General features: G+C 46.5%; 1 protein-coding gene across 3 annotated transcripts in view; it reads right to left on the bottom strand.

Moving 5' to 3' along the window:
- The window catches only part of LOC123757609 (kynurenine/alpha-aminoadipate aminotransferase, mitochondrial), a 221,862-nt gene that overhangs the window by 14,730 nt on the left and 181,223 nt on the right, over window positions 1-25,909 (bottom strand). For all 3 annotated transcript variants that reach the window (XM_069326948.1, XM_045741417.2, XM_045741418.2), the window contains one exon: window positions 2,611-2,769. In XM_069326948.1, the coding sequence (XP_069183049.1) occupies window positions 2,611-2,769 (159 nt within the window). The remainder of the gene's footprint in view (window positions 1-2,610; window positions 2,770-25,909) is intronic.

The raw sequence follows: 25,909 nt of genomic DNA, 5'->3' as shown, positions 1-25,909 counted from the left end.
AGATTAGTAGGTATATTAAAGCACATCGGTAGCTCTGACTGATTGCATTGACAGCTTGATTTGTAATTTAACAATGATTAATAGGCACATAAGAAAAACAGCAATGATCACAATGGTAAAGCTGTTTTGATTAGGTACATAAAGATTGGGGTATTGGGTAGCACTAGACACAGTGTACTGTATCAAGCACACAGTTTGATGACCAACTTGTATAAATGCTGATTTCTGCCATGTTTCCCCACCCTCCTTTTGTTCATTTTTCAACTCAATTTATGTTTAGATCTCAATTAGTGTTAAGTTTTAGTCTAAGTGGGGCTTTTTCCCCACACCTTGCCCGAAATGCTGTGCATATTAGTGGCTTTAGGCATTGTATGTACTAGCTCTAGCTATATATCCATCATTATGTTTGTAACTCATCTTGTATGTATATACTCTTACCTGAATAAATATTTCAGTTTATTTTATTTGAATCTGTGTCGCATACTGAATATTATTGTGTTTTTCCAGCCTTGTATATTGTTCAAATATTTATCATGTTGATTAGTTGCTGCTCTATAGCACGTTTTAAATGTTTTAACGCCAGTTTTGTTGAAGTGGCAATAAAATAAATATTTTTTAATATTATCAACCATTTACTTTTTATTCCTGTGATTGGTTGTCGTAAGGGCCCCAGCACAATGGTTTGCCTTGGGGCCCCAGCACAATGGTTTGCCTTGGGGCCCCAGCACAATGGTTTGCCTTGGGGCCCCAGCACAATGGTTTGCCTTGGGGCCCCAGCACAATGGTTTGCCCAGGGGCCCCAGCACAATGGTTTGCCTTGGGGCCCCAGCACAATGGTTTGCCTTGGGGCCCCAGCACAATGGTTTGCCTTGGGGCCCCAGCACAATGGTTTGCCTTGGGGCCCCAGCACAATGGTTTGCCTTGGGGCCCCAGCACAATGGTTTGCCTTGGGGCCCCAGCACAATGGTTTGCCTTGGGGCCCCAGCACAATGGTTTGCCCAGGGGCCCATAATGCTGTAAAAATGGCCCTGGGTAAATCTTCTTCTATTTTTTATTTTATTTTTATTTTATTTATATATATACAAGAAGGTACATTGGCTTTGTGAGAATACATTGGATAGTACAGTAATTACATTCTTGTAAAGCCACTAGTACGCGCAGCGTTTCGGGCAGATTCTGAATTACTGTTTAATAGGTGCCCATGAAAATGGTAAAAACAGATCTAGATAAAGAAAAATCCATAACTAGCTTGGCCAATCAGTTGGTTCAGGGAGAGGAAGTTTTGTTTAAAGAAGGGAGATGCAGTATATTCAAGGAATTTTGGAATGGGTAAGCCATTGGCAGAAGAGAAAATTATTGAAGTCCTGGGCCGCAAGAATTTCTCCTTGCAAGTGCAAAGTTTAGGGAATATTAATTGGAAAAAGTCATGCTGATCAACTCATGCAAAGGTTCACTGGGAATTTTGAAGTCCCTTCGGGTGAGGATGTGTCAACTAGTGATACACAGCCTAATAATGAAGGGGGTAGCACCTGCAGGGAACACGGAGGCAGACCAAAGGTCAACAGAGTGGAATGTAAATACAGCTAACCATATGGACTCAGAAGTTAGTAATTCAGAAGAAGGTTCCCCAGAAGTAACGGGTCTGGATCCCCAATTAAGAAAAATCAGTCACACAAACGCCTGATAGACTTAAGCTGTAGGAGGTAGAATTTATTTAAAACGGGAGGAATGTTAGGATTAAGGTATGTTGTAGGATTAAGTACTACTTAGGATAGGTGCATAATATTTTGAGCAGATGCTCTTTTGTTTTATAAGCATTTTAAATAGTAAGTCATGTAACCTATAACCCAGTGATGTCTTTGTTGTAAATAAATGCCATGTGGATCACACGTTCATTTCTCTTCCAGCCGAATTATAACAATCATCATCAAAACCCTATTTCTCACTTCATAGGTGTGAGCTTTGCCTTGAAATGCTTTGAATACAGTGAAAGGAGAATTACAAATAAAATAAATTGTTATAGTATTATCTACGCCATTTTCTGGGTAGACCCCAAGAGGCTCCCTGAAGCTATTGGACTGATATTAGCTAATATTATATTAATACTACTCAGAACAATACAAACTTGGCTTTTAGACAACACTCAGCCCCCCCCCCCCTCACTGTTTTGTAAGTGTTCGAACGAAATCAGTTGCGAGTCGTGTGAAAACCGTTTTTCGTTCAAAATCAGGGGGTTTGGCAGGTGCATGGAATCACTTTTGGGTCTTTGTTTGGAGGACGGGCTGTTCTACCAGGTGGGGTCTGTTTTGAAGCGCCTACCTTTCTGGGTGCTCTACCCCAGTCGACGGCAAACATGAATACTTTCATATATGTAAGTTTCAAAGGACATTGCTTCCTTCACCTGTCTGAGGAGACCATGTTCTGGTTAGTGGTCCCTGGTAGGCATAACTCCATATGACTGAAGCCCTGGCCGTACTAATATTAGCTAATATCAGTCCAATAGCTCAAGAGAGCCGACGGGGCTCCCCCACAGAAAATAAGCCAATATACTGAGGGTTTAATTTAATTACTTTATAGCTACTGCATAACTATAATATACAATCACCTCACCTTCATCATCTCATCTGCAGTGGCACATGAGAAGGCTGCCCTCATGTACTGGCATGGTTTGCTAGAGTCCACTACAAAGTCCTTCCCAGGAACAAGAGCAATGTCCTTCTTTATTGCTCTTTGGATTAGCATAGGGCCAGTGTCTTCCAATTCTGGAACCTGGGAACATAAGGGGCATAGATTATATTAGAATGTTACGTGAATGAGACATAACAGTGCAACAAACATCTACGAGTTGAGGTATGGTACTGAACAACCATTACAACATATATAAATTACTTAAACTTAGGCCGTAAGGCCCCTGAGCCCAGCCATAGGCCAGTGCTCAAGGATGAGCATTACACAGAGTCTCCCTCCACCCCCCACAAGAGGGAAGAAAGAAAACGTATGCAACCTTGAGAAAGTTGAGTAAATGTTCATGGCCAAAGCTTATGCAACTCAAACGAATCCCCTACTGAGAGAAGAGAAACCAAACCCTCATTCTCCAACCCAACTTCAGCAAATGCCTCCAGACCAATCTCCTGAAAGATGCGGATGTCAGGTGACAGATTTTTCCGGCACCGGATGAGGTACGAAATTGCATAGTGCATCAGTGATGTGCACCATGACTCAACCTTCGTAATGTAACATCTACACAGTCGTGTTGGGTGCCGTTAGACAGCCCGTGATATTTGCTACCGATTGATGTCATTCTGATCGCTGTATCAGGTCTGTGAAGGAAATTACAGGAGGGAGTTGATTTCAGGAAAATTGTTGTACAAGTCAAGAGTAGAGAGGGAGGGTTAGGGGGTTAACGGTTGTAGGCTACCCTCCCCCCCTCCCCATCACGTGTCCATCTTGTGAGAGGGGGGAAGCAGCGTCGTGAGGAAGGAGCACCATTGGCTAAAGCCTAATTGGGCCTCCTGGTATTGCTGAGCCGTGATTGGTCAAGAGGCTGAGGGGGTACCATATGGGCACCCTGGGCCGTCTTGGCGCCAAAATAGTTATTGTTACCAGGAACGTTGCTAGAGAAGGACGTACTTTCTCGTACTAAGGTCAAGTACCGGGAAATACCACCTGCAACGTTACTAAAGTCACTCTCATCGTCGTACTATCTTTCCGGGGGCCGTGCGTAAGAATCCGGCGTCGCGGGAAGGTGTATTCAACAATATTAACAGTGTGAATTTTGTCATCTAGCCGCGTGATCGTGAGACACCATCTCAGAGCAACTGGACTGAGGGAGGCTGTTATCGTCGTGTGTTAGTGACATCCACCGTCTATCGTACCTTGGCTTGAAGGTACCACAGTGAGACGAGCTAGAGAAGGTTTCAGTGTTATGAGGGAAACCTTAAATTCATAATTCCGAGGAATTAGCAGCGAGCAGTGAAGGACTCTGTCATTCTCGTGTGCCGTGTAGCATCGCATATTGTTGTGCCTGTTGTACCACTTCAGTAAGGAGGATGTGGTACCACCATCAGCTGTGTGTGTAACTGTGTGCCGCGTGTACACTTGGCGACCTTGAGCCGAACGACCCGCGTCACCCTGGTCTGTGTGTGTGGTCCAGCACCCTGTGGTCCACTTACCCGTGGTCTAGCCGACCCCGTGGTCCAGCCAATCATGTGTACGAAGTAGTGAGGACGCCTACTTCACCACCAGCAGCAGCAGAGTGGGAAATGGTAGACGTATGTGTGTGTGTATGTATGTACCGACCGGTGAATTAATGTAAGTACACTGTTTCCGTTTTTTGGGTAATTAAACACTGGAGCTGGTTTCGCACCCAGTGGTCCATCTGTCCTCTGTCCCTGTCGACCATCTGGTGAGGTGAATGGGAATTGGAGACGTGTGAGTTACCCCTGTTTGACGTCAAGTTGAGGTGGCGCCCAACTGTGAGGTTGACGTGTGTGAGATGCCTGGTTGATACCTGGTTGATGGGGTTCTAGAGTTCTTTTACTCCCCAAGACCGGCTCGAGGCCAGACTTGACTTGTGAGAGTTTGGTCCACCAGGCTGTTGCTTGGAGCGGCCCGCAGGCCACATACCCTCCACAGCCCGGTTGGTCCGGCACTCCTTGAAGAAAACAATCTAGTTTCCTCTTGAAGATGTCCACGGTTGTTGCTGTAATATTTCTGATGCTCGCTGGTAGGACGTTGAACAACCGTGGGCCTCTGTTGTTCATACAGGGTTCTCTGATTGTGCCCATGGCACCTCTGCTCTTCATTGGTTCTATTTTGCATTTTCTTCCATGTCGTTCACTCCAGTATGTTGTTATTTTACTGTGCAGATTTGGGACCTGTCCCTCCAGTATTTTCCATGTGTATATTATTTGGTATCTCTCTCCTCTCCTGTCTAGTGAGTACATTTGGAGAGCTTTGAGACGATCCCAATAATTTAGGTGCTTTATCTCGTCTATGCGTGAAATATATGTTCTCTGTATTCCCTCAATTTCAGCAATCTCTCCTGCTCTGAAGGGGGAAGTTAATACTGAGCAGTATTCAAGACAGGACAACACAAGTGATTTGAAATGTACAACCATTGTGACGGGATCTCTGGACTTGAAGGTTCTCGTAATCCATCCTATCATTTTTCTGGCTGACGCAATACTTGCTTGGTTATGCTCCCTAAACGTTAGGTGGTCGGACATCATTATTGTGTCTAAGTGAGGACACATTTTTATTTTTTTTTATTTTTACATGCAAAGCATGCAATTTAAATACAATAAAAACGAGAAAAAAACACAGAAAACATAACAAAACAAAACAATAGACCACCGGCCAGAAGGGCCGACAGCTCAGTACAACAAAATACAAACACGATAAATGTAGTGAAAAACACAGACATCAAGACACAAAATAGAAAACAATTGTCAAACAAGCAAGCACATTAACATCTCAAAACAAAACATCATAAACAAAACAAACAACAATATGCATAACAGAAAACATAACAGGACAAGTACAATACACACACACAAAAAAAATAATAATAAACAAGTACAACATGTAAAGTAATAATTAAAACACCAGTGCAAACGTACAGCACAGAAACAAGACATGAATAAAAACACCCACACCAAACCAATAATAAACAAGCAAATCATGCAAATCAGAAAATAAACATAGGTACATACACAACAACAAACACGCATCAGCCTGAAGGACCAAGAACAAAACACAACATAAAGGACATCATGAAACAAAACAAGAAAATTGCCAAGCACATAACAAGCTAAGAATAAATACACATGCGAGCAAAGCAGAAGGATAACATACATGTCAAAGTAAAATCAGCTTACATTTTTTTGCCTGGGAAAGGGGATACCGCACAGTAAACGCCTCCCAAATCAGCCACCTCCCCCAAGAGACTTTACCCACCACCGGGGACGCCATGTGAAGCGGAACCCCGGCAACAAACACTCGCAGAAAGGGAACCCATATGGTGTCCTTCCGGATGCGAGTAACCGCCACCCTATCCCATACACCTGGAACCCGCTCATCAGAAAAGTCTTCCTTCTCAGACAGTAGGAACTCGGCAACCCAGGCCTCAAGGTCCTCCACAGTAAGGGGCCGGACAGAGGGCACCACCACAGGGGTACCAGCGGCCACAGGCACACCACCAGACGACTGCAGGGAACCATGGCGGCGTGCATCCTTTCTCAAAGTCACCACCAGGCTACGCCCAGCACCAGCATCCTCACCACCCCCGGCACCGGAAGCCACCACACCCCACTGCGGAGAGCCCCCAGGCGGGGAAGGAACAGGCGGCACACCCGAGACACAGTCACCAGCCCCAGCAGGCACATGTACCTCCGCCACCACCAACCGTGGAGACAACGACGCATCCGGAGCCACGCCGTCAACACCTGAAGACCCAGTCACTGAAGTCCCCAACATCAGCCCAGGCAGTAGACGAAGACAAACAGGGGAACGTCGGGTGACGCTGGGGGAGCCTCAGCAGCGAACGGGACGCTCACCTCCTCACCCCCGGAATCCTCCTCCAGAGGGAGCGGCAGGAAATCCTCATCACGGAACAAGTTCACGGGAGCGACCGGATCAGCAGTACACCCGGCAGCCTGATGCCCCAACAACCCACACCGGAAGCAAGTACGGGGTTGTCGGGCATAAAACACCCGCACGTAGTATCCCAAGAGCCGGACAGAGGACGGAATGTCCGACCTCAGTCGCATCCCGAGGGTACGAATATTGGTCTTCACACCCGAATACGTTCCAGACGAAAGTGAGTTCATCCGCACACTGATGACGGAGCCATACCTCTGGAAGAATCGCCGGAGGAGATTCTCAGGAAACTCCATGGGGGCGCTATGAACACTGACATACGTCACAGCACCACTACGGTCCGAAATGGTCACAGACCCGGAGCCTTCCTGCAGCTGCACAGTACATCCCTCGTACCTCCGTAGAAAAGCACGGTACACCACCTCACCCACAAACTTGATGATGACATGGTGAGCAGAGACCAGCTCAACGCCATATACGTCCCGAACTGGGACTCGAAGCATGTCACTCAATACCACGTCCACCAGCGGGTAACCAGCACGGCCAGTAAACTCCAATCCGATGGAGTTTAACCGCACGACAGCGAGAATAGGGCCGCCCATCTCAAAACACGCCACGTCCCCAGCACCAGGAACAGCAGGGTGGGTAGACACCCCCTGCTGGCGAAAACGGCAACTCATGTGAGGACACATAGACACATTCAGTGGTGGAGGAGAGTGATTTTTAATTGTTTCCATTTCTATATATGTGCCGTGTATGTAATTCTATTGTAATTGATTCCCTTTTCAGCAGTAACGTTGTAACAGGGAGATTTCCCTTGGTTATTGATAATTCTTTAATTATATTGGCCAGCGCTTATTTTACTGTTGTGTTGTGGTAAAGTTATGAATTATTGGGTGATAATTTACTGGGGAAGTCACTTACAAGTTTTGCCGTGAGTGGCAAGGATGTAATGTGATGTACTGTGTTGTACTGTGATATACCGTGTGTGAACTGTAGACAAGTTGTGTCCTTGGTGGGATGCGTTGTGTACTGTGAAGGATTCCGTGAGAATTAAAGTCATTTAACGTCGCTAGGGGACACGATTTACTTAACGAGGTCATTGGTGCTTTGTTGAACATCGTTGTGGTTAACGTAGAGACGTGTAATGGCAACAGTGACAGTGAAGTTCACGCAGTGGAAGAATTGTCAAGTGAAGATTAACATAGTGTTAACGAATTAACGAGCTGTCGTTGATTAAGTTATGATTAACATAAGGGGCTGACCAGTCTGTCATGATCTGATTCAATTGCGCTGTAAGTAAGCTGTTGTAATGCGTTGGACTGATCGTATCTGTCTGCGGGCTGGGGGATTAAGCACTCGTCGCTAATTAAGGAGAATTAGTACCCACCACTTAATGAATTCACAAGGTGTTGATGTTGTTGTTTACACAGAGTGTCTTGTAACCTTATGTGGTACAGTAGTCTACCCTCGTTAAGGTAATCTTGTCGTAAGACCGGAAGTGAACTGTCAGTTGAGAGACAGTAGGCTTTATCAATACTAGTTTGAATTAATAGGCTGTTGTATTCAAAAATTAATTGGGAATTACTCACGGAATGTTTGACTTTCAAGTTGATGTAATTATTTGATTTATGAGTTATTGCTGCCATTTAAATGTCGTTGAGACACGTGTGTGTTAACGTAATTGTTTAAATTCAATTAGTGTAACTTTTGTTGTTCATTGTCCTGAGAGACAAGTGTTAACGTAAGATTTTTATAAGGGGTTATCATTTTTGGATTAACCGCCTTGTTACTTGGTACCTCGTTGAGAGCAGCGAGCGCCAGTCAAGATTTTGTGATTATAGTATCTGTTCACCATGAAGCCGTGACAATATTGATTGCAAGCTTGCGTCACCAGTGGGCACCACTTTGTTCATTAAGTGTCATTAGTCAGTCAGCGACGACAGGGTATTTGGTCATTGGCAGCCAGGGGGTCAAGACAGGCTTGCTTGACCTTTCAGTTGCTACCTAGAGTTGCGAGGGGGCGGGTGCGGTTTGGCGTGTCGGCGCCATGGTGGGCCCCCCCTCCCCTCCCCCCCCTGTTGTGCCTGCCCAGTCTATAGGCCTCGAGTTTTCTGCTCGGGTGGGATATCCCGAGGTGGTGTTGGTGATGTGTGACATGCTGCGGGGCCCTGTGGGGGATGTTTATGGTGTTGAGCTGGTGTCTGCTCGTAGAGTGGTTGTTAAACTAACGACAGAGGAGGTATATAGGGCGTTTTTACGTCAGTACGAGGGGCGGACCTTGCCCCTGCCCAAAGGTGCGAGCACTGAGACTGTCTCCGATCGCAGTGGTGCCATCACGTATGTAAGCGTGCATAGAGTTGCTACCTAGCGTCAGTAGCGCAACCGCATCACCGCAACACAACCGGTCGTCACCGCAACCGCAACAGCAACCGGTCGTCAGTGTGCAACCGCACACTGACGACCGCCCCAAATTGGCCGAAATAACGCCTCAGCAGACCCTCTGGAAATTCCAGGGGCGCCCCGCCCCTGGAATTTCCAGAGGGTCTGCTGAGGCGTTATTTCGGCCAATTTGGGGCGGTCGTCAGTGTGCGGTTGCACCTGCTCTCCTCGGGTCCGCTAAAGGGTGTGCGGTTAAATATTCGCACCCTAGGAATGAGGCAGCGGGCGGACATTCCTTCTCAAGTGAGGCTTCTGGGGTGTTCTGTTAGGGTGTTTTATGCTCGCCAGCCCCGTACGTGTTACCGTTGTGGCCTCTTGGGTCATCAGGCTGCTGGGTGCTCTGGCCCTGCCGTCGCGCCCATCAACCTCTTCCGTGAGGAGGATTTCCCGCCGCTCCCTGTGGAGGAGGATTCGGTGGGTGTGGACTCCACTTTGGCTGCTGCCGTACCCCGTGTGTCGCCTGAAGCGTCTCCTGCTGATGTCGCCCCTCCTCCAGAGGCTGTCACCTGTTGCGGTTGTCTCTCAGGCGGTTGTGTCGCCGTCGGGTGTTCGTCCTGGTTGCTGTGCTGGATGCTTCCGTGGTTCTTCCGGCTACTGTATGCACGGCTCCCCCGTCTTCCTGTTCTCCGTCTGTGGTGCCTGTCACTGCACCCTCGCCATGTGCCCAGGTGCTGGGGTCACTGTGGGACCTTCTACTGTGCTCGACCTGGTTCCCCGTGTGGTTGAGGATGCTGCCGTCCTGCAGCAGGCGTCGGTTCGCCCGGCTTGTGTTGTCCGGGTCTCTGGGTCGACATCCGGCTCTGATGATGTGAGGCCAGTGTCCAAGCGTTCCCGGAGATCTTCTGATTGGGCTGATGCGGGAGAATTCGACGACGGTGGATCTTCCAGTGACAGTGGTGAGGTTTCGTCGCATTCCTCGGTGGTGGCGGAGGTCCATGTGCCTGCGGCTGCCTGTATCGATGTTTCTTCTCGTGAGGTGCCTGTGGAGCTTGCTTCTGGTGCGTCGCCTGCGTCGGATGGTTCCGGTTCTGCGTGAGGGGTGCATGGTTCCTCCTGCTGGTGAGTGTAGTGACCTGGTGATGGTGTTCAAGAAGACTGCTCGCTCTGGGGGTTCCGTGCCCCAGTTTCGTCCCCTAGTTCATCGGCAGCGGTTTTGCCACTTCTCCTGTCTCCGACCGTCTCAACTGTGTTTCCTGCGGTGTCAGGTGTGGGGTTGCCGTCTCGGCGGCTATCGTCGTCTTCTGTGCGTCTGGCGGCGGGGCTGTCTCGGGGGCCTGCGTCTGCTTCTTCCGTGTCGTCTGCTTCCTTTCGCTCTGCCTAACCTCATTATGCAACAACTGTCGCCCAGCTTCGGATGCTGCCGTTTCCGCCTGATCTGGTGTTTCCCGAGTTTATGCCCGCCCCCCTGAAGCAGGGGGACCGTTGTCCTACTGACTGGAGTACTTAGTGTGGGAAGCTTATAAGCAGAAATATCCTAGGCATGAGTTTCCTGAGAAGTATTTGCCTACCACTGTCGTGTTTACTTCTTTTAGGTGATTTTTTTTGTGTGTGTTTGTGCTATGTGTTGTGGTGTTGTGTTCGTTTGTGTGCGTGTGTGCGTGAGTGTATTGTATTTACTTTATTGGTGTTATATGTTGTGCCTCTCTGTGTGGTTTTTCAGGGCCAGTTGGCTTGTTTTGTTGTTTCACGGGTTGGGTTGTTGGGTGAGGGTTTGGGTATTTTGTCATTGTACTGCTGTGTTTCTTGTTTTGTTGTCGGCCCTTCAGGCCGATGTTTTGTGTATTTGGTGCTTTATAACTTTGTGCCTTTGTAATTTCTACCTGGGCCTTTGTCCTTTATAACTTTGTGCCTTTGTCCTTTATAACCTTGTGCATTTGTCCTTGTAACTGTGCCTTTGTGATTATTGTGATCTGTTGCCTCACTTATGCTTGCCTGTACGCTTAACGTTGCACGACACGTCTTGCACTGTTCCTTTTCTACTGTGATTTTGTGCTATGTGTAGTTTTTTGTTTATTTCCATTACCCTCCTGTATTGTCTTGTCTATATTTACTGTGTTCCTTTGTGTTTATGCTCATTGTTGTGTTTTTGTTGTCGGCCCTTCAAGCCGGTATTTAGTGTATTTGTCTTTCTTTGTTTTGTGCCTTTGTGTTTGTGTTCTGTTTTGTTCTTGTTTTATTGTATTTATTCACATGTATGCATGAAAAAGAAAAAAAAAAATAGTGTCATTAGTCAGTCAGCGACGACAGGATAAGGATACCGTGGGTCCATCAGGCTGTTGAATAGCTGTTCTTTAATACGCCACTGGAGTGACAGTAACGTAAAAAGCTTTGTTGTAGTTGTTCTAGATTTTTTTTAATAAATTGTTATGTTTTAGAAAACGGTCGTTTACGTCAAACCCTCCAATATTACTGCCCCACTTTTCATGTTCTGCAACGCTTTGCCTGCTTATGTTCATATCGAGTCGTTATGTAAAGCTCGAGGCCATTGCACAGCACCACACTTCTATAAATAACGAAGTGAGAATCCATCGGCTACCCTCTATTAGCTCTGCTAGGAGGAGCCAGCGACCTAAGTGACAGGTGTTACCCGTGTGGTTTCGCTTGGCAGTTTGCTCCCGCGGTCCTATGATCCTAAGCTTTATGATTAAATATCTGCCACTGGCAGCTCTTGCTGTTTAGGATCTGCCTCTTTTACGAGGTAGTTACGATTAACGTAACATCACTTGGAATTAATTCTTTTGATAATTGTCAAAGAAAAAAAAATCTCACAGCGGAGTTGTGCCAAATAGCTCAGGTTTGGACAATAGACCAGAGGAGCCAGAAACTAAGACTGAACCTGGTTGATACCTGGTTGATGGAGTTCTGGGAGTTCTTCTACTCCCTAAGCCTGGCCCGAGGCCAGGCTTGACTTGTGAGAGTTTGGTCCACTAGGCTGTTGCTTGGAGCGGCCCGCAGGCCCACATACCCACCACAGCCCGGTTGGTCCAGCACTCCTTGGAGGAATAAGTCTAGTTTCCTCTTGAAGATGTCCACGGTTGTTCCGCCAATATTTCTTATGCTTGCTGGGAGGGAGTTGAACAACCGTGGACCTCTGATGTTTATACAGTGTTCTCTGATTGTGCCTATGGCACCTCTGCTCTTCACTGGTTCTATTCTGCATTTTCTCCCATATCGTTCACTCCAGTACGTTGTTATTTTACTGTGTAGATTTGGTACTTGGCCCTCCAGTATCTTCCAGTATCTAACCAGCCCCAACGGCCCAGAAAGATCACCCCAGTCCATATTTCACCCCAATATGGAAACTATCTGCAGTAACAGCTGAACTGGAGGGAAATAAAGGAATCCCATAATGACCAATCCATCCGAAAGTCATCTGCTATATGACACAATCGATGAACCTCTGCAGAACATATAAAACCACATTGGACATCATTGATTATGAGATATATAAAAAGGACACTAAATTCAACCACCCAGGAAATCAGATCAGCCAAAAGAAACTATGAAAGAAAACTTGCCCAAAACATAAAGATTTAAAATTGTTTCATGCCTATAGGAAGTAAAACCAAAACAAAGGACTCAGTAGGACCCTTAAAAGATGAGATAACCAAATTATAATGGATGATATAAGGGCAGCAAACACTCTAAATTAATATTTTACATCGGTGTTCACATTGGAAAGGTTGGATGACATCCCGTCAGCCACACAAATGTTTGAAGGAGGTGAAGATAATTAACTTAGGAATAAATCCATAATATGCGACATAATCAGAATGATAAATCAACAAACTAAAAGACTCAAAAGCCCCAGGTGTGTATGGAATCCACACAAAAGTCATCAGGGAACTGGCAGAAAAACTATGCCTACTACTGATATTACTTTTCACAAAATCAATGGACCAAGGAAGAGTCCCCCTAGATTGGAAGTATGCAAATGTCACCCGTTTTAAAAAAAAGACAGAAAACGCTTAGCGGAAAACTACTGTCGGATCAGCTTGACATCACACATCTGCAAGCTCATGAAAAGAATCCTAAGGAGGGAAACATTCGCCATCTTTCATTGAACAATCTTGTGAAATTGACACAACATGGGTTTGTTAAAATAGATCCAGCCTGGCAAACGCTCACATTTTTGGAAACGGTAACCAGCTAGTCAGACAAAGGACTTCTGGTTGATGCAGTATACATGGATTTTGATAAAGCTTTTGATAAGGTACCATTTTAAAGACTGGCAAGAAAATTACAGGCAAATGGAATAAATGGAAAAGTACTAGAATGAATAAAACAATGGCTAAAATAAAAAACAAAGAATCGAGCTAAATGAGAATGAATCTGACTGGAGAAATGTGGTAAGTGGGGAACCACAGGGGTCCATTTTGGGGCCAACATTTTTTGGCACACATCAATGACATAGACGATAATATTACAATCCACATTATCAAATTTGCAGATGACACAAAGATTTATGGTAAAGTGCTGTTGGGATTAAGTACTACAAATGTCAAGTGTAGTCAGGCGGTTACACAGGGTTCATATCAGTTTCTTCAGGGCTCTAGTAAACAGACGCAATTTATAAAAAAAAAATCATGGGCAACATTCCCGGGAGTGAAGGCCTTCATACTGAGTAAGTAAGTAATTATCAAAAGAAGGCACTAAACCGGGAAGGCTATGTAGCACCATCAAATGTGCGGAATAATCAGAGGGCGCTAAATATCACCAAGGATGCCAATACGAGAACAAAAACGCATAAGGCGAACGATATCAAAAGTATCCGAGTCACCAAGAATTCTATTGAGGGACAGGCGACCGCGAGGGGCGGTCGGAAAGCAAGACACGCTCGTCCTGGAAGTCAGGACATTCAAGAAGGACATGCACGACTGTAAGAGGGACAATGCAATTAGGACAATAAGGAGCAGGGCGGCGCTCCATCAAGTGACCATGGGTTAAGCGAGAATGGCCAATACGCAACCTCACCAGAGCCGTTTCCCATCGCCGGTTATGGTGGTAGGAGAACGGCCACGAGGAAACACAACATTTTAGAGTGCGTAGTTTGTTACCAGTAACAGACGACCAAGAAGCCTGCCAACGGGTAAGGATGGAGGAATGGATAACCGGGTAAAAGTCGGAATATGGAATACCTTTATGAGAGATGGGACAAGAGCAGACAGCTTCCTTGGCGGCAGCATCTACACGCTCATTTAAAGACACACCAATATGGCTGGGAACCCAACAAAACTCAACCAACTTAAATTTACTGTGAACAAGAAACAGCCAATACTGGATCTCGACAACTACTGGATGAACCAGATTAAAGGACCCGAGAGCCATGAGGGCACTACGAGAGTCAACAACAACTACAAAGGAAGACTGACAACGAGAAAGCAAGAGACGAAGAGCATAGAGAATAGCATAAAGCTCCGCTGTGAAGATGCTAGTCTCCGGAGGTAAGCGACACATATAAGTGCGATCAGGAAAAACTACAGAGTAGCCAACACCTTCCGCAGACTTAGACCCATCGGTGAAGACAGAAACGGAGCGGGAGTGAGAAGAAAAGTGCTCAAGGAAAAGGCATTTAAGAACCGTAGGAGGGGTAAAAGCTTTAGTGATGCGGGTCAAGGAAGTACAAAACTGCGGAAGGGGGACTCTCAACGGGGGCAAAGAAGGAACAACACGAGGAGAAACATTAGAAATACAAACGCAAAGAGAATCCTGTAAGCGAGATAACCAGACAGAAAGAGGGAGGTGGTGAAGAGGAACAGAAACCGCAGGAGGGGTAAAAGTTAAAGCACGACAGAGGCGAGAGGAAGGATGTTGTGAGGACCGCGCAAAATAGCGAAGACAGTAGCGATCACGGCGGTCCGGGAGAGACAGGAAGCCAGTGTCAACATACAAGCTAAGGACGGGAGTCGAACGAAAGGCACCAGAACTGAGGCGTAACCCAGTATGGTGCAAAGCATCAAGACGGCGAAGAGTAGAAGGAGAAGCAGACGAGTAAGCAGGGCAACCATAATCGAGCTTAGACAGGACGAGAGAGGAATGTAAAGCAAGGAGAGTGCGCCTATCCGCTCCCCAAGACGTATGGGACAATACCTGAAGGAGGGTAATGGCCTTAGAGCACTCAACACGGAGGTAAGAGATATGGGAAGACCAAGATAAACGAGTGTCAAGGAATAACCCCAAAAGCTTCACGGAATCTTTTTACTCAAAGGGATGACCATAATTTGACAAAGAGGGACGAAGAACAACCCGTTTCTGAGTAAAAGTCATAGCACAAGTTGTAGTAGTAGAGAACTTGAAGCCATGATCGGTGGCCCAAGACAACACGGCATCAATCGCAAGTTGAAGCCGGCGTTGAAGGAGAGGCGAATCATCACCCTGACAGCAAAGGGTAAGATCATCGACATAGAGAGCGGAAAAGACGCCTGAAGGAAGAGAGGAAAGGAGACCATTGAGGGCAACCAGAAAAAGAGTAGTGCTCAGAACACTACCCTGGGGCACACCTTCGTATTGCTGAAAAGAGGCAGAGAGAACGGTACCAAGGCGCACCCGAAAGGAACAACGAGAGGGGAAGCTGCGGAGAAAGAGAGGGAGATGACCACGAAGGCCAAAAGAATGAAGCTGGGATAGAATATGATATCGCCAAATGGTGTCGTAAGCCTTTTCCAGGTCAAAAAGGACGGCAACAATTGAGGTCTTCACAGTAAAAACAGTACGAATATAGACCTCCAAGTTCACCAGGACATCTGTCGTTCTGCGGCACTTGTGGAAACCAAATTGAGAAGGGGAGAGGAGGTGATGGTGACCCAGGAACCACATCAGAAGAACGTTAACCATACGTTCAAAGAGTTTGCAGACACAACCTGTGTAGGCAATAGGGCGAAAGTCCTTAGGGGATGTTCCTAGAGACCCTGGTTTGCGAACAGAGAGGACAACGGCATCGAGCCAGTCCTCAGGGACTGACGACGACTCCCAGATCCGATTATACAGACTCAGTAAATACTGAGACGTGCACGGAGGGAGATGGCGAAGCACCTCAAATTGAATACCATCGGAGCCCGCCGCCGTAGAACCGCAGAGGGCCAGGGCAGAACGAAGTTCAGAGAGAGAGAGAGAAGGGATCGTTATAGGGAAGTCGAAGGCAAGTGCAGAAATCCAAAGGACGAGACTCAAGGACAGGTTTACGAAGAAGGAAAGATTGGGGAAGATGAAGACCAGAGCTAACAGAAGAAAAGTGGGAACCCAGTTCGGTAGCGACCTGCAACGGGTCCGCCACAAGAGTACCACGGAAGTGAAGGACCGGTGAAACATCGGGAACGAACTTACCCGCTATCTTGCGGATACGCTTTCAGATCTGTGGCAGAGAAGTTTTGGACGTAATGGTGGAGACATAAGATGCCCAACATTCACGTTTAGCCATACGGATGGCACTACGGGCCACCGCACACGCCTTCCGAAAGAAAAGAAAAGAATCGGCCGTCTGCCGACGGCGGTGTCTCTTCCAGGCTGCATGCTTACAGCGGACATCCCGAGCACAGTCTGCATTCCACCAGGGAACGCACTTCCGTGGACCCCGAGAGGAAGAGCGAGGAATTGAGAGGAGGGCAGCGTCAAAGACAATGTCATGAAAAAGGAGAAGAGAGCGAGGGAGAGGTCAGAGAGAGCAGCGCTGAGGGAAAAGAGGTCCCAGTTCGCTTTCGCAAACTGCCACCTAGAGAAGGAGAGGGGAGAGCGAAAAGAAAAAAAAGTAACAAGGATAGGGAAATGGTCACTGCCATGGAGGTCATCAAGAACCTGCCACGTGAAATCTAAGTAAAGAGAAGAAGAGCAAAGAGAAAGATCAAGACAGGAAAGGGTGCGAGTCCGAGTGTCTAAATGCGTGGGCTCACCAGAATTCAGAAGAGACAGGGAAGAAGAGAGGATAAATGGCTCCAGAAGGCAACCCCGGGTGTTCGTCAGAACATCACCCCAAAGGGAATGACGACAACTGAAATCTCCCAGCAGGAGCACAGGCTCCGGCAAGGAGTCCAGTATGTGTTTCAGATCAGGAAGAGAAAGCGGGACACTCAGGGGGAGATAAATGGAACAAACAGTGCAAACAGTGTATCATTTCCCCACAAAGATACGAGCAGCAGAACAATGGAGAGGCAAAGGAAAAAGTAAGGGGGACAAAGAGAACATCAAAGCGAATCAAGAGAGCAGAAGAGTTAGGAGCCCCAGCAACAGCTGAGGGGGGGGGGGGGGAGAAAGGAATAGCCACGAAAGCGACCAGGACGAGCACCAAGCATCAGCTCCTGGAGACAGACACAAACGGGCAAAAACCCCGAAATCAGAAGTTGGAGTTCGAGGAAATTGGCGTAAAAACCTGGAACGTTCCATTGAAGAATAGACATCGACGAGCAGAGAAAAGATAACAACAGAGAACAAGGAAGAAACAAAGGCGAAAGAGCAACAGAGCCCGTTAAAGAAGAAGATCAGGGTTGGGATCAGGGTCAGCAAAGTCAGGGTTAGGGGGCATGGATAAACTGAGCAAAAACGAAGGGAAGGAAGCGGGAGAACAGACCAGAGGTGGGCGGGCGGGGTCCGGAGGAGGAGGAAGAAGAGGAGGAGACAACAAAGAGGAGCAGTCAAGGACACAGCAGGAATAGGGGGAGTAGAAAGAGGGGAGTGCACCTCAGCAAAGGCAGCAACCAAGAGGGAAGCGGGGGCCAAAGAAACCTCCATAGCAGGAACAGGGGCGCAACCACCGAAACGGGAGGGGAAGGAGCAATAGAGTCAGTAGTAGGGGCCGAGGAAGAGAGTGAAGCCTTCTTACCCACCGGGAAGGAGGAAGGAGAGGAGTCAGGCTTACGCTTCTGACTTAAAGAGACCGGTGTCCCAGCAACTACTTACCGTGCAACGGATTCCAGCTTCTCAACAGGAGAAGCTGAACGAGAGCACACACGACGGCCGTTAGGAGAGCGATGAACATCAGCCCGCACCGACAGGCGGCGGGGAGAGTCAATACATGGAGGAGAAGGATGGGAAGGAGGATCGGAGGGAGATGAGGAAGAAGACACAGGAGACATGACAGACCGGGTAGAAAGAAGGGGAACCCCAGACAGAGGACCAGTAGGGGGACCCTTCGGGACAGAACTCAAAGAAACAGAGGAGGGGACAGTGGGCGTATCAGGGTCCAAGGCCCGGAAACGGTTGTGAGTCTGAGGAAGGTGGGAAGGACGAGGAGAGGAAGAGCGCAACATGCGAGCATAAGAGACGTTAGCATAAGGCTGGAGCCGGCGAACCTGGCGCCTCACATCAGTAAAAGATAAACGCTTGTAATGGATACACGCATAGGTAGTATGGTAGGATGGGCCTCACCGCAGTTGAGTCAGCGAACCTGCGGAGAAGTACACTCCGACTTAGAGTGACCTTCCCCCCCCCCCACACAAAGGACAGAGAGAGACAGTCCCAGAGCAGTGGAGGGCACCATGCCCAAACCTCCAGCACTTGTTACAGAGCCGAGGAGAAGGAATTACTCCTGGACAGAGCACCTGGCACCAGCAAGAATGACAGAGGGTGGAAGGGTCCTACCATCAAAGGTAATGTTCACAACCCGAAGGGGTTGACGGCGACGACCACGAGGGGGACGAGTAAACGTGTCAACCCGGAGGACAGAATGGCCCTGGGCATCGAGGAAATGCCAAATATCATCGTGGCAGTCCTGCAGATTCCGAACACCGGTCGCAACATGGGGCGGGAGGAGAATAGTGCCAACACTGGCATTCAACTGAGCGTTCTTTGAGACCCAAACAGGGGTCTCGCCAAGGCAGGATAAGGTAGCCAAGCAGGAAGCTGCATCCTGAGAAGGAGCAGCAACGACATGTGTACCGAGACGAGTGGGGTTGAAGGTAACAGAGGCATCCACGGAATCAACAAGATGGCGATGGAGGGAGAAATCGTCAGGAGGCGCAGAATCAAGAGGGAGGAAATCAAAGTATTTGGCCAACGAAGCGGGACCAAACAAGGCTTGATAGGCATCAGAACGGGAAGGAATCGAGCGAGTGCGGCCGTGTCGAGGACGGGGTTGAGAATCCCCAGAGAGAGAGGGGTTAAAAGGCGCAGTAGTTACAACTACAGATGGAGCCGTGCCAGGGGATGAGGTAGTCACCACAGGGGGCTTGGGGCTCGATCCAACCACAGAGGAGGGAGGGGAGCCAGGGGAAGGAGTCAGAGAGGCCAAAGGAGGAGCAAGGTCGGGGCCCAATGCAGCGGAGGCTACAGAGCCCGGTCTCCCAACACGGGACCGACTCGGGGGCTTGGTCGCCCACCCCACGAGCCTAAGAAGGTAAAGGAGGAACAGAACACAACATAGGTACGAACCATAAACATTCATTCAACTGACAGAGAAGACTGTACTGCCATCGTGATCCAGGAATTGGGTGCTAAGTTGAATTATTCAATCGAAGCAAGAGACATTAAGTCAGCTTATAGAGTGGGTACCAAATCATCTGGTGCAAACAACAGAAGGATACGCGTGAAGTTAGATAGCTGCTCCCGCAAGTCAGACCTTATCACTGCTGCAGTCGCTATGAAATCCAAGGTTTATGTGAACGAATGTCTTACCAGATTCAGACAAAATCTCTTATTTAAACTACGTGGAATTCGCAATAGATCCACTGCTATTAAACATTGTTTTGTGCGCGATGGTAAAATAATAGCTAGGAAGACTGACTCTGGAAAAACTTATGTCATAACCACTGAAGCACACCTCACTTCTTTCCTGGATGACTGTGGGATATCAGCTGAATAACCAGAACATAATTTGTAGTCTCACATACAACCAAAGTGTACTTAAGCTCTGCCTTTCCTTTCCAAAGGTGTTTATTTTTATTTTTATTTTAATTTTTACTTTATTTTTTGTTTGTCATCTTTGCCTGTTTTATACTCTTAATTATTTGTTCTTAGTTAATCCCCTTGTCACTAAACCTAGGGCTTTTTATTACCCTGTTAATTAACCATTACTAAGCTAATTATCTTCAAGATCATTTTTTTTTATGATTATTATTTTTCTTATTATTTTTTATTTTACATTTATATTGTCAGTCTCTACTGATTTTTTGTGTTTTATTTTATGTAACTTCTGTGTCCTCCCTGGCTATCTATTGGATCTTTATTTTACTTCTAAATTGTTACTATTTTATTGTATCTGCTCTTATTCTTGTGTTTTGCTTTATCGTGTATCTTGTATCGTGATCCCTCTGCATCTCTATGCACACTGATATTGATCCTGATCAAAATCTTCTGTCTCATATCAATACCAACCAGCACATTGATCATCATTATTGCAAGTATTTCACAGCACACCAGGCTAAAAACAAACTCCAAAATAGCACCTATCTATCAGTTTATAACCAAAATGTTAGATCACTTGGTAAACATTTTGACGATTTAAATGCACTACTCACAGCACTAGGTACTAACCTATCGTTCAAATTTTTTAACAGAAACTTGGCTAAATAAAGACTATACCCAGCTCTACAACTTAGCTGGTTATAAAGCCATTCATAACTGTAGGCCTAATAAAAAAGGTGGTGGCACAGCTATATATTACCGAGATACATTTATCTGCAACAGTGTTATTAGTGACAGAGATGACTACTGTGAATATACTTTTGCTCAGTTTACAATTAAATCCCTTAAATCCTCTTTGACTATTGGAGCCATCTATAGATTTCCTAATACTAACATAGCTTCTTTCTCAGACAACCTAAGGAATCTTATTATAAACAACAATCTCAACAAAAACCACATCATTCTGGGAGGAGACTTTAATATTGACCTGGGTCAACAAAATTGCTCTCAAGTTGACTATTTCCTTAACAGCATGAACTCCTGTATGCTAATCCCCACTATCACCAAACCTACCCGAGTCACTCAAACATCAGCCACTACCTTGGACCACATATGGACAAACATAACAGCTCCCCTTGTATCTGGTATAATCTACGACAGAACAACTGACCACTATCCTACCTTTCTCATAGCGAACATGGACATAACACCACCAAAAAGCAAGAAACTTTCATTTAGGCTACACAGTGAATCAGCTTTAGACAATCTTACAGAGGCACTTCACAATATTAACTGGGATTCTGAATTCAATAATACCCATGATATAAATTCATTAGCTAACCTCTTCCTCTCCAAAACTCTAAGCCTCTACAACCTTCATTGTCCCCTTCTTACAAAGCAAGTAACTGACAAAAGATTAAACAATCCATGGCTCACAAGTGGCAGTCTCAACTCAATCAACAAGAAACATGAATATGAAAAGAAAGTTAGGATTGGCCTAGTTTCAAAGGAAGTAGCTAAAAGGTACTCATCAATGCTTACCAGTATCATAAGAAAGGCAAAACTTGCATATTATGTGAATAGATTCAATGAAGCAAAAGGCAACATGAAAAACACTTGGAAAACTATCTCTAGTATCCTAGGAACTAAGCAACACTCACATAACCAAATAAAACTCTACAAGGATGGGGATATACCGTCAACTGATTTAGAAATGGCAAATGAATTTAATAGTTTCTTTTCATCGGTTGGTGCTAATCTTGCCAGTAAAATCCCACAGACTCAGTCACATATTAACACATATCTCTCAGGCAGCTATCCAAACTCTCTTCTCCTTTCACCAATCAGCCCGGCAGATGTTGTGTCCATCATACACTCTCTAAAAACCAAGGCAGGGAACACCAGTGAAATTCCGTCCATTGTGTACAAGAGAGCCTCCCATGCCCTTGCCCCACCCATAGCACTACTGTTCAACAAATCTATAGAGTGTCACACCTTCCCTGATATCCTCAAAAAAGCAAGAGTAACGCCAGTCCATAAAGGAGGCAATCCGGCGGACATAAACAATTATAGACCAATATCAAATCTACCCATTCTATCAAAAATATTTGAAAAAATTATTTACAAACAGCTCTATTCCTACCTCGTAAAATTCGACATACTCAGCCCCTGCCAGTTTGGCTTCCGGTCCCAAAAGAGCACCAACGATGCAATCATTAGTCTCCTTGACGTTATCTACTCAGCCCTTGACAAAAATGAGTTTCCGATTGGACTCTTCATTGACCTAAGAAAAGCCTTTGATACTGTTAATCACAACTACCTCTTACTTAAACTCCAGCATTATGGAATCCGAGGCCTTGCCCTTGACTACATCCGATCCTATCTTAGTGACAGACACCAATATGTAACCATCAATGATACAACTTCGTCCACTCTACCAATTACCGTTGGAGTGCCACAGGGCAGCATCTTAGGACCTCTTCTATTTCTTATATATATAAACGATCTGCCTAATGTCTCTAATATTCTCAAACCTATACTGTTTGCTGACGATACTACTCTTATCTATTCAAACCTCAACCCACATACACTAAATAATGTTGTGAATAATGAATTAAAAAAAGTCCACTTATGGATGTCAACGAACAAACTAACATTAAACATCGAAAAGACTTACTACATCTTATTTGGAAGCAAATCATCAAATGCAATTCAGCTACAGATAGACAACATTAACATCAGTAATAAAGATGATGGCAAGTTTCTTGGCCTATTCCTAGACAAGAGACTCAACTTCAGCACCCACATTCAACACATAACTAAGAAAGTCTCTAAGACAGTTGGTATACTCTCCAAAATCAGATATACCAGGAACGTTTCGGCTTTGGCCGAACATCGTCAGAGCCTGAAGCGGACCCAGAAATATGGGTACCACTAGCCAGACGAACCGACGCCCGACGCAGAACGGCAGTAGCCTCTACCTCAGGGGGAACCAGGCCACACACAGCAGAAGGCTCCGCCGCCACCCCAGCACCCAGCACAGCCGGGACCCGAGGCGTGGACACAGGGCCAGGTGCAGCAGTCGAAGACGAGGGAGAAGACGACGACGCCTCACAGTGAAGACCAGGAAGGCCCACGGGAGCAGCAGGGACAGCGACAGGAGCAGGGAGATTATCCAACGGCACAGCAAGACCCGGAGGAGGGACAGCAACAACCGGAGGCATGTCGGGTGACGCAAAGGGAGCCGCAGCAGCTAATGGGACGGCCACCTCCTCATCCCCGGAGTCCTCCTCCAGAGGGAGCAGCAGGAAATCCTCTTTCCGGAATAAGTTGACAGTAGCAGCTGGGGCCTCAGAGCACCCGGCAGCCTGATGCCCCAACACGCCACACCGGAAACATGTACAGGGCTGCCGGGCATAATACACCTGGACATAGTAACCCATCAGCTGGACAGAAGACGGTATATCCGACCGCAGGCGCATACCCAGGGTACGAATGTTCGACCGCTTTCCAGCATACCTCCCCGAGGAGTGCGTGTTCACCTGCACGCTGACAACAGTACCATACCTCCCAAAGTAACGCCGGGGAAGGTCTTCAGGGAACTCCAGGGGCGCCCCATGGACACTGATATAAGTCAGGGCACCACTACGATCCAAAATCGCCACAGAGCCGGCATCACCCGGCAACAGCAACGTACGCCCCTCGTTCCGACGGAGGAAGTCTCGGTACTCCTCCTCCCTCACGAACTTGAGAACAACCCGGTGAGCTGTAACAAGCTCAACACTGTAGATAGCCTCCACCGGGATACGAAGCATGTCACACATAACCATCTCGATGTCCGGATATCCAGCTTTACTAGTGAACTCCAGGTCCACGAAGTTCACATGCACAACAGGGGGAAGAGGGCCCCCCCATGTCAGAACCGCCACGTCAACACGCAGCCAGCCAGCAACAAACTGGGAGGGCAGAGCCGCTCAGTCCACCTGGCAATAAAATGGCAAACAACCCCAACAACCAGGGAGGGTCGACAAGACGTCCTCACTCCATGGCATCCAGGGCCGGACTCCTAGTAAGGGAGTATGGAGTATAATGGAGAGTAGGGACTAAGGAGTGCGGGAGTATGATGGCTACTATGCTGTTTGGACATCATATCAGCTTAGTTGGACAGTTATGGTGAATAAAACATGTAGATACTTATATACAACATGTGTATATAGTGTAATAAAAGCACAAACAGTGTGGGAAGAAGAATGTTGGTGAATAAGGTGTTGAAGGAGGAAGGGGAGGTACTGTCTGCTGGCTGGGAGTGGCAGCCCGCTCTTGTTGTTTGGACTTACCATGCCAGCTTAGTGGTTCACTATGGTGAACAAAATTTACAGATACCTATATATATGTAACGTGTGTGTGTGTGTATAGTGCAACAACAGCAAAATTATTTGTTTATTGGTTTACTAGCTCTACCCAGCCACAACAACCTTACTCTGTCCCCCAATACTCCCCACCACTCCCCCCTCCCCCGTCCCCTCATCCTCCCTGCCATTCCCCACTCCCCCGTCCCCTCGTCCTCACAACCATCCATCACTCCCGTCCCCTCGTCCTCACAACCATTCCCCACTCCCCCGTCCCCTCGTCCTCACAACCATCCATCACTCCCGTCCCCTCATCCTCCCAACCATCCATCACTCCCGTCCCCTCGTCCTCACATCCATTCCCCACTCCCCCTTCTCCTCGTCCACCCCACCATTCCTTCCTTCCCCTACCCCTTGTCATCCCCAACTCCCCTGTCCCCTCATCCTCCCTACCCTTCCCCCCTTCACTGTCCCCTCTTCCTCACCACCATCCCCCACTCCCCTGTACCCTTGTCCTCCCCACCATTCTCCATTCCCCCGTCCCTCGTTCCCACCATCCCCAATTCTCCCCCATCCTTTCATTCTCCCTCCATTACCCCCTCCCATATCCCATCGTCCTCCCCATCATCGCCCACTCCCGTCCCCTCATCCTCCCCACTCCCTCGTCCGATGCATTCACAAATGATCTTATGTTCCCATCAGAAAATTGGGAACATCAAATGATCTGATGTTTCCCTCACTGAAAAATAAGAAGAACAGTTAAAAAAAACAAATGAAAAATTAAAAAAATAAACTATACTCATGAAATGAACGGTATGGTAAACAACACAGCTCAATTCCAGCGCAATGTCACACAAAATAATTATATCAAAATTAAAATAAATCAAAATCTATGAAAATTAAATTTATCAATGCAATCGGAAACATTGAAATGGAATCGTAATACATTTAGTATAGTGTGTGTTGCTCTTACGTGCAACAGATGGCGCTGATTTTCAGAAAAAGCATGTTTTTACCTGTCACAGATGTGGCATCTATATAGTAGGAATATAAAAACATGAGCGTTTTTGAATGGCACTTGAGTCAAAATTTCAAAGCAATCGGTGAAGAACTTTCAGAGATTACAGCATGTGTTGCTCTTACATCCAACAGCTGTTTATAAAAAACATGTTTTTTTCCTGTCACAGGTGAGGCATGTATATATTAGGTATATTAAAACACACACCTTTTCGAATGCAACGTTCTGCCAAAATTTGAAAGCAATCAGTAAAGAGGTTTCGAAGATTTCCCTCTCATGAAAAACACATGAAAACACAGTTTTTCAAAAAAGCATGTTTTTTCCCCATCAAAGACGTGACATCTATATAGTATGTGTATAAAAATCCGCTCAGATGCAAATGGAATGTCGAGTGAAAATTTCAAAGCAATCAAAGAGCTTTCGGAGATTAGCGATTTTGAAGAAACGAACATTTACATTTTTATTTATATAGGTTAACATAATTGAATCGCTAATATGCACATTATTCTTTTGAGTATAGCGATGATTCACACATTTTATTATATAAATATATCACACTACACACTCTTGAATAATATAACTGCAAAAAAAAGAGAAAAAATAAATCAGAGACATTGAAATAATTCGGTAATATCATCTTTGTGGCAACTCTCTCCTGACAGCAGGGGTG

Source organism: Procambarus clarkii, chromosome 19 (assembly GCF_040958095.1).
Source record: "Procambarus clarkii isolate CNS0578487 chromosome 19, FALCON_Pclarkii_2.0, whole genome shotgun sequence".
NCBI lineage: Eukaryota > Metazoa > Arthropoda > Malacostraca > Decapoda > Cambaridae > Procambarus > Procambarus clarkii.
This window is presented reverse-complemented; position numbering and strand designations above follow the sequence as displayed.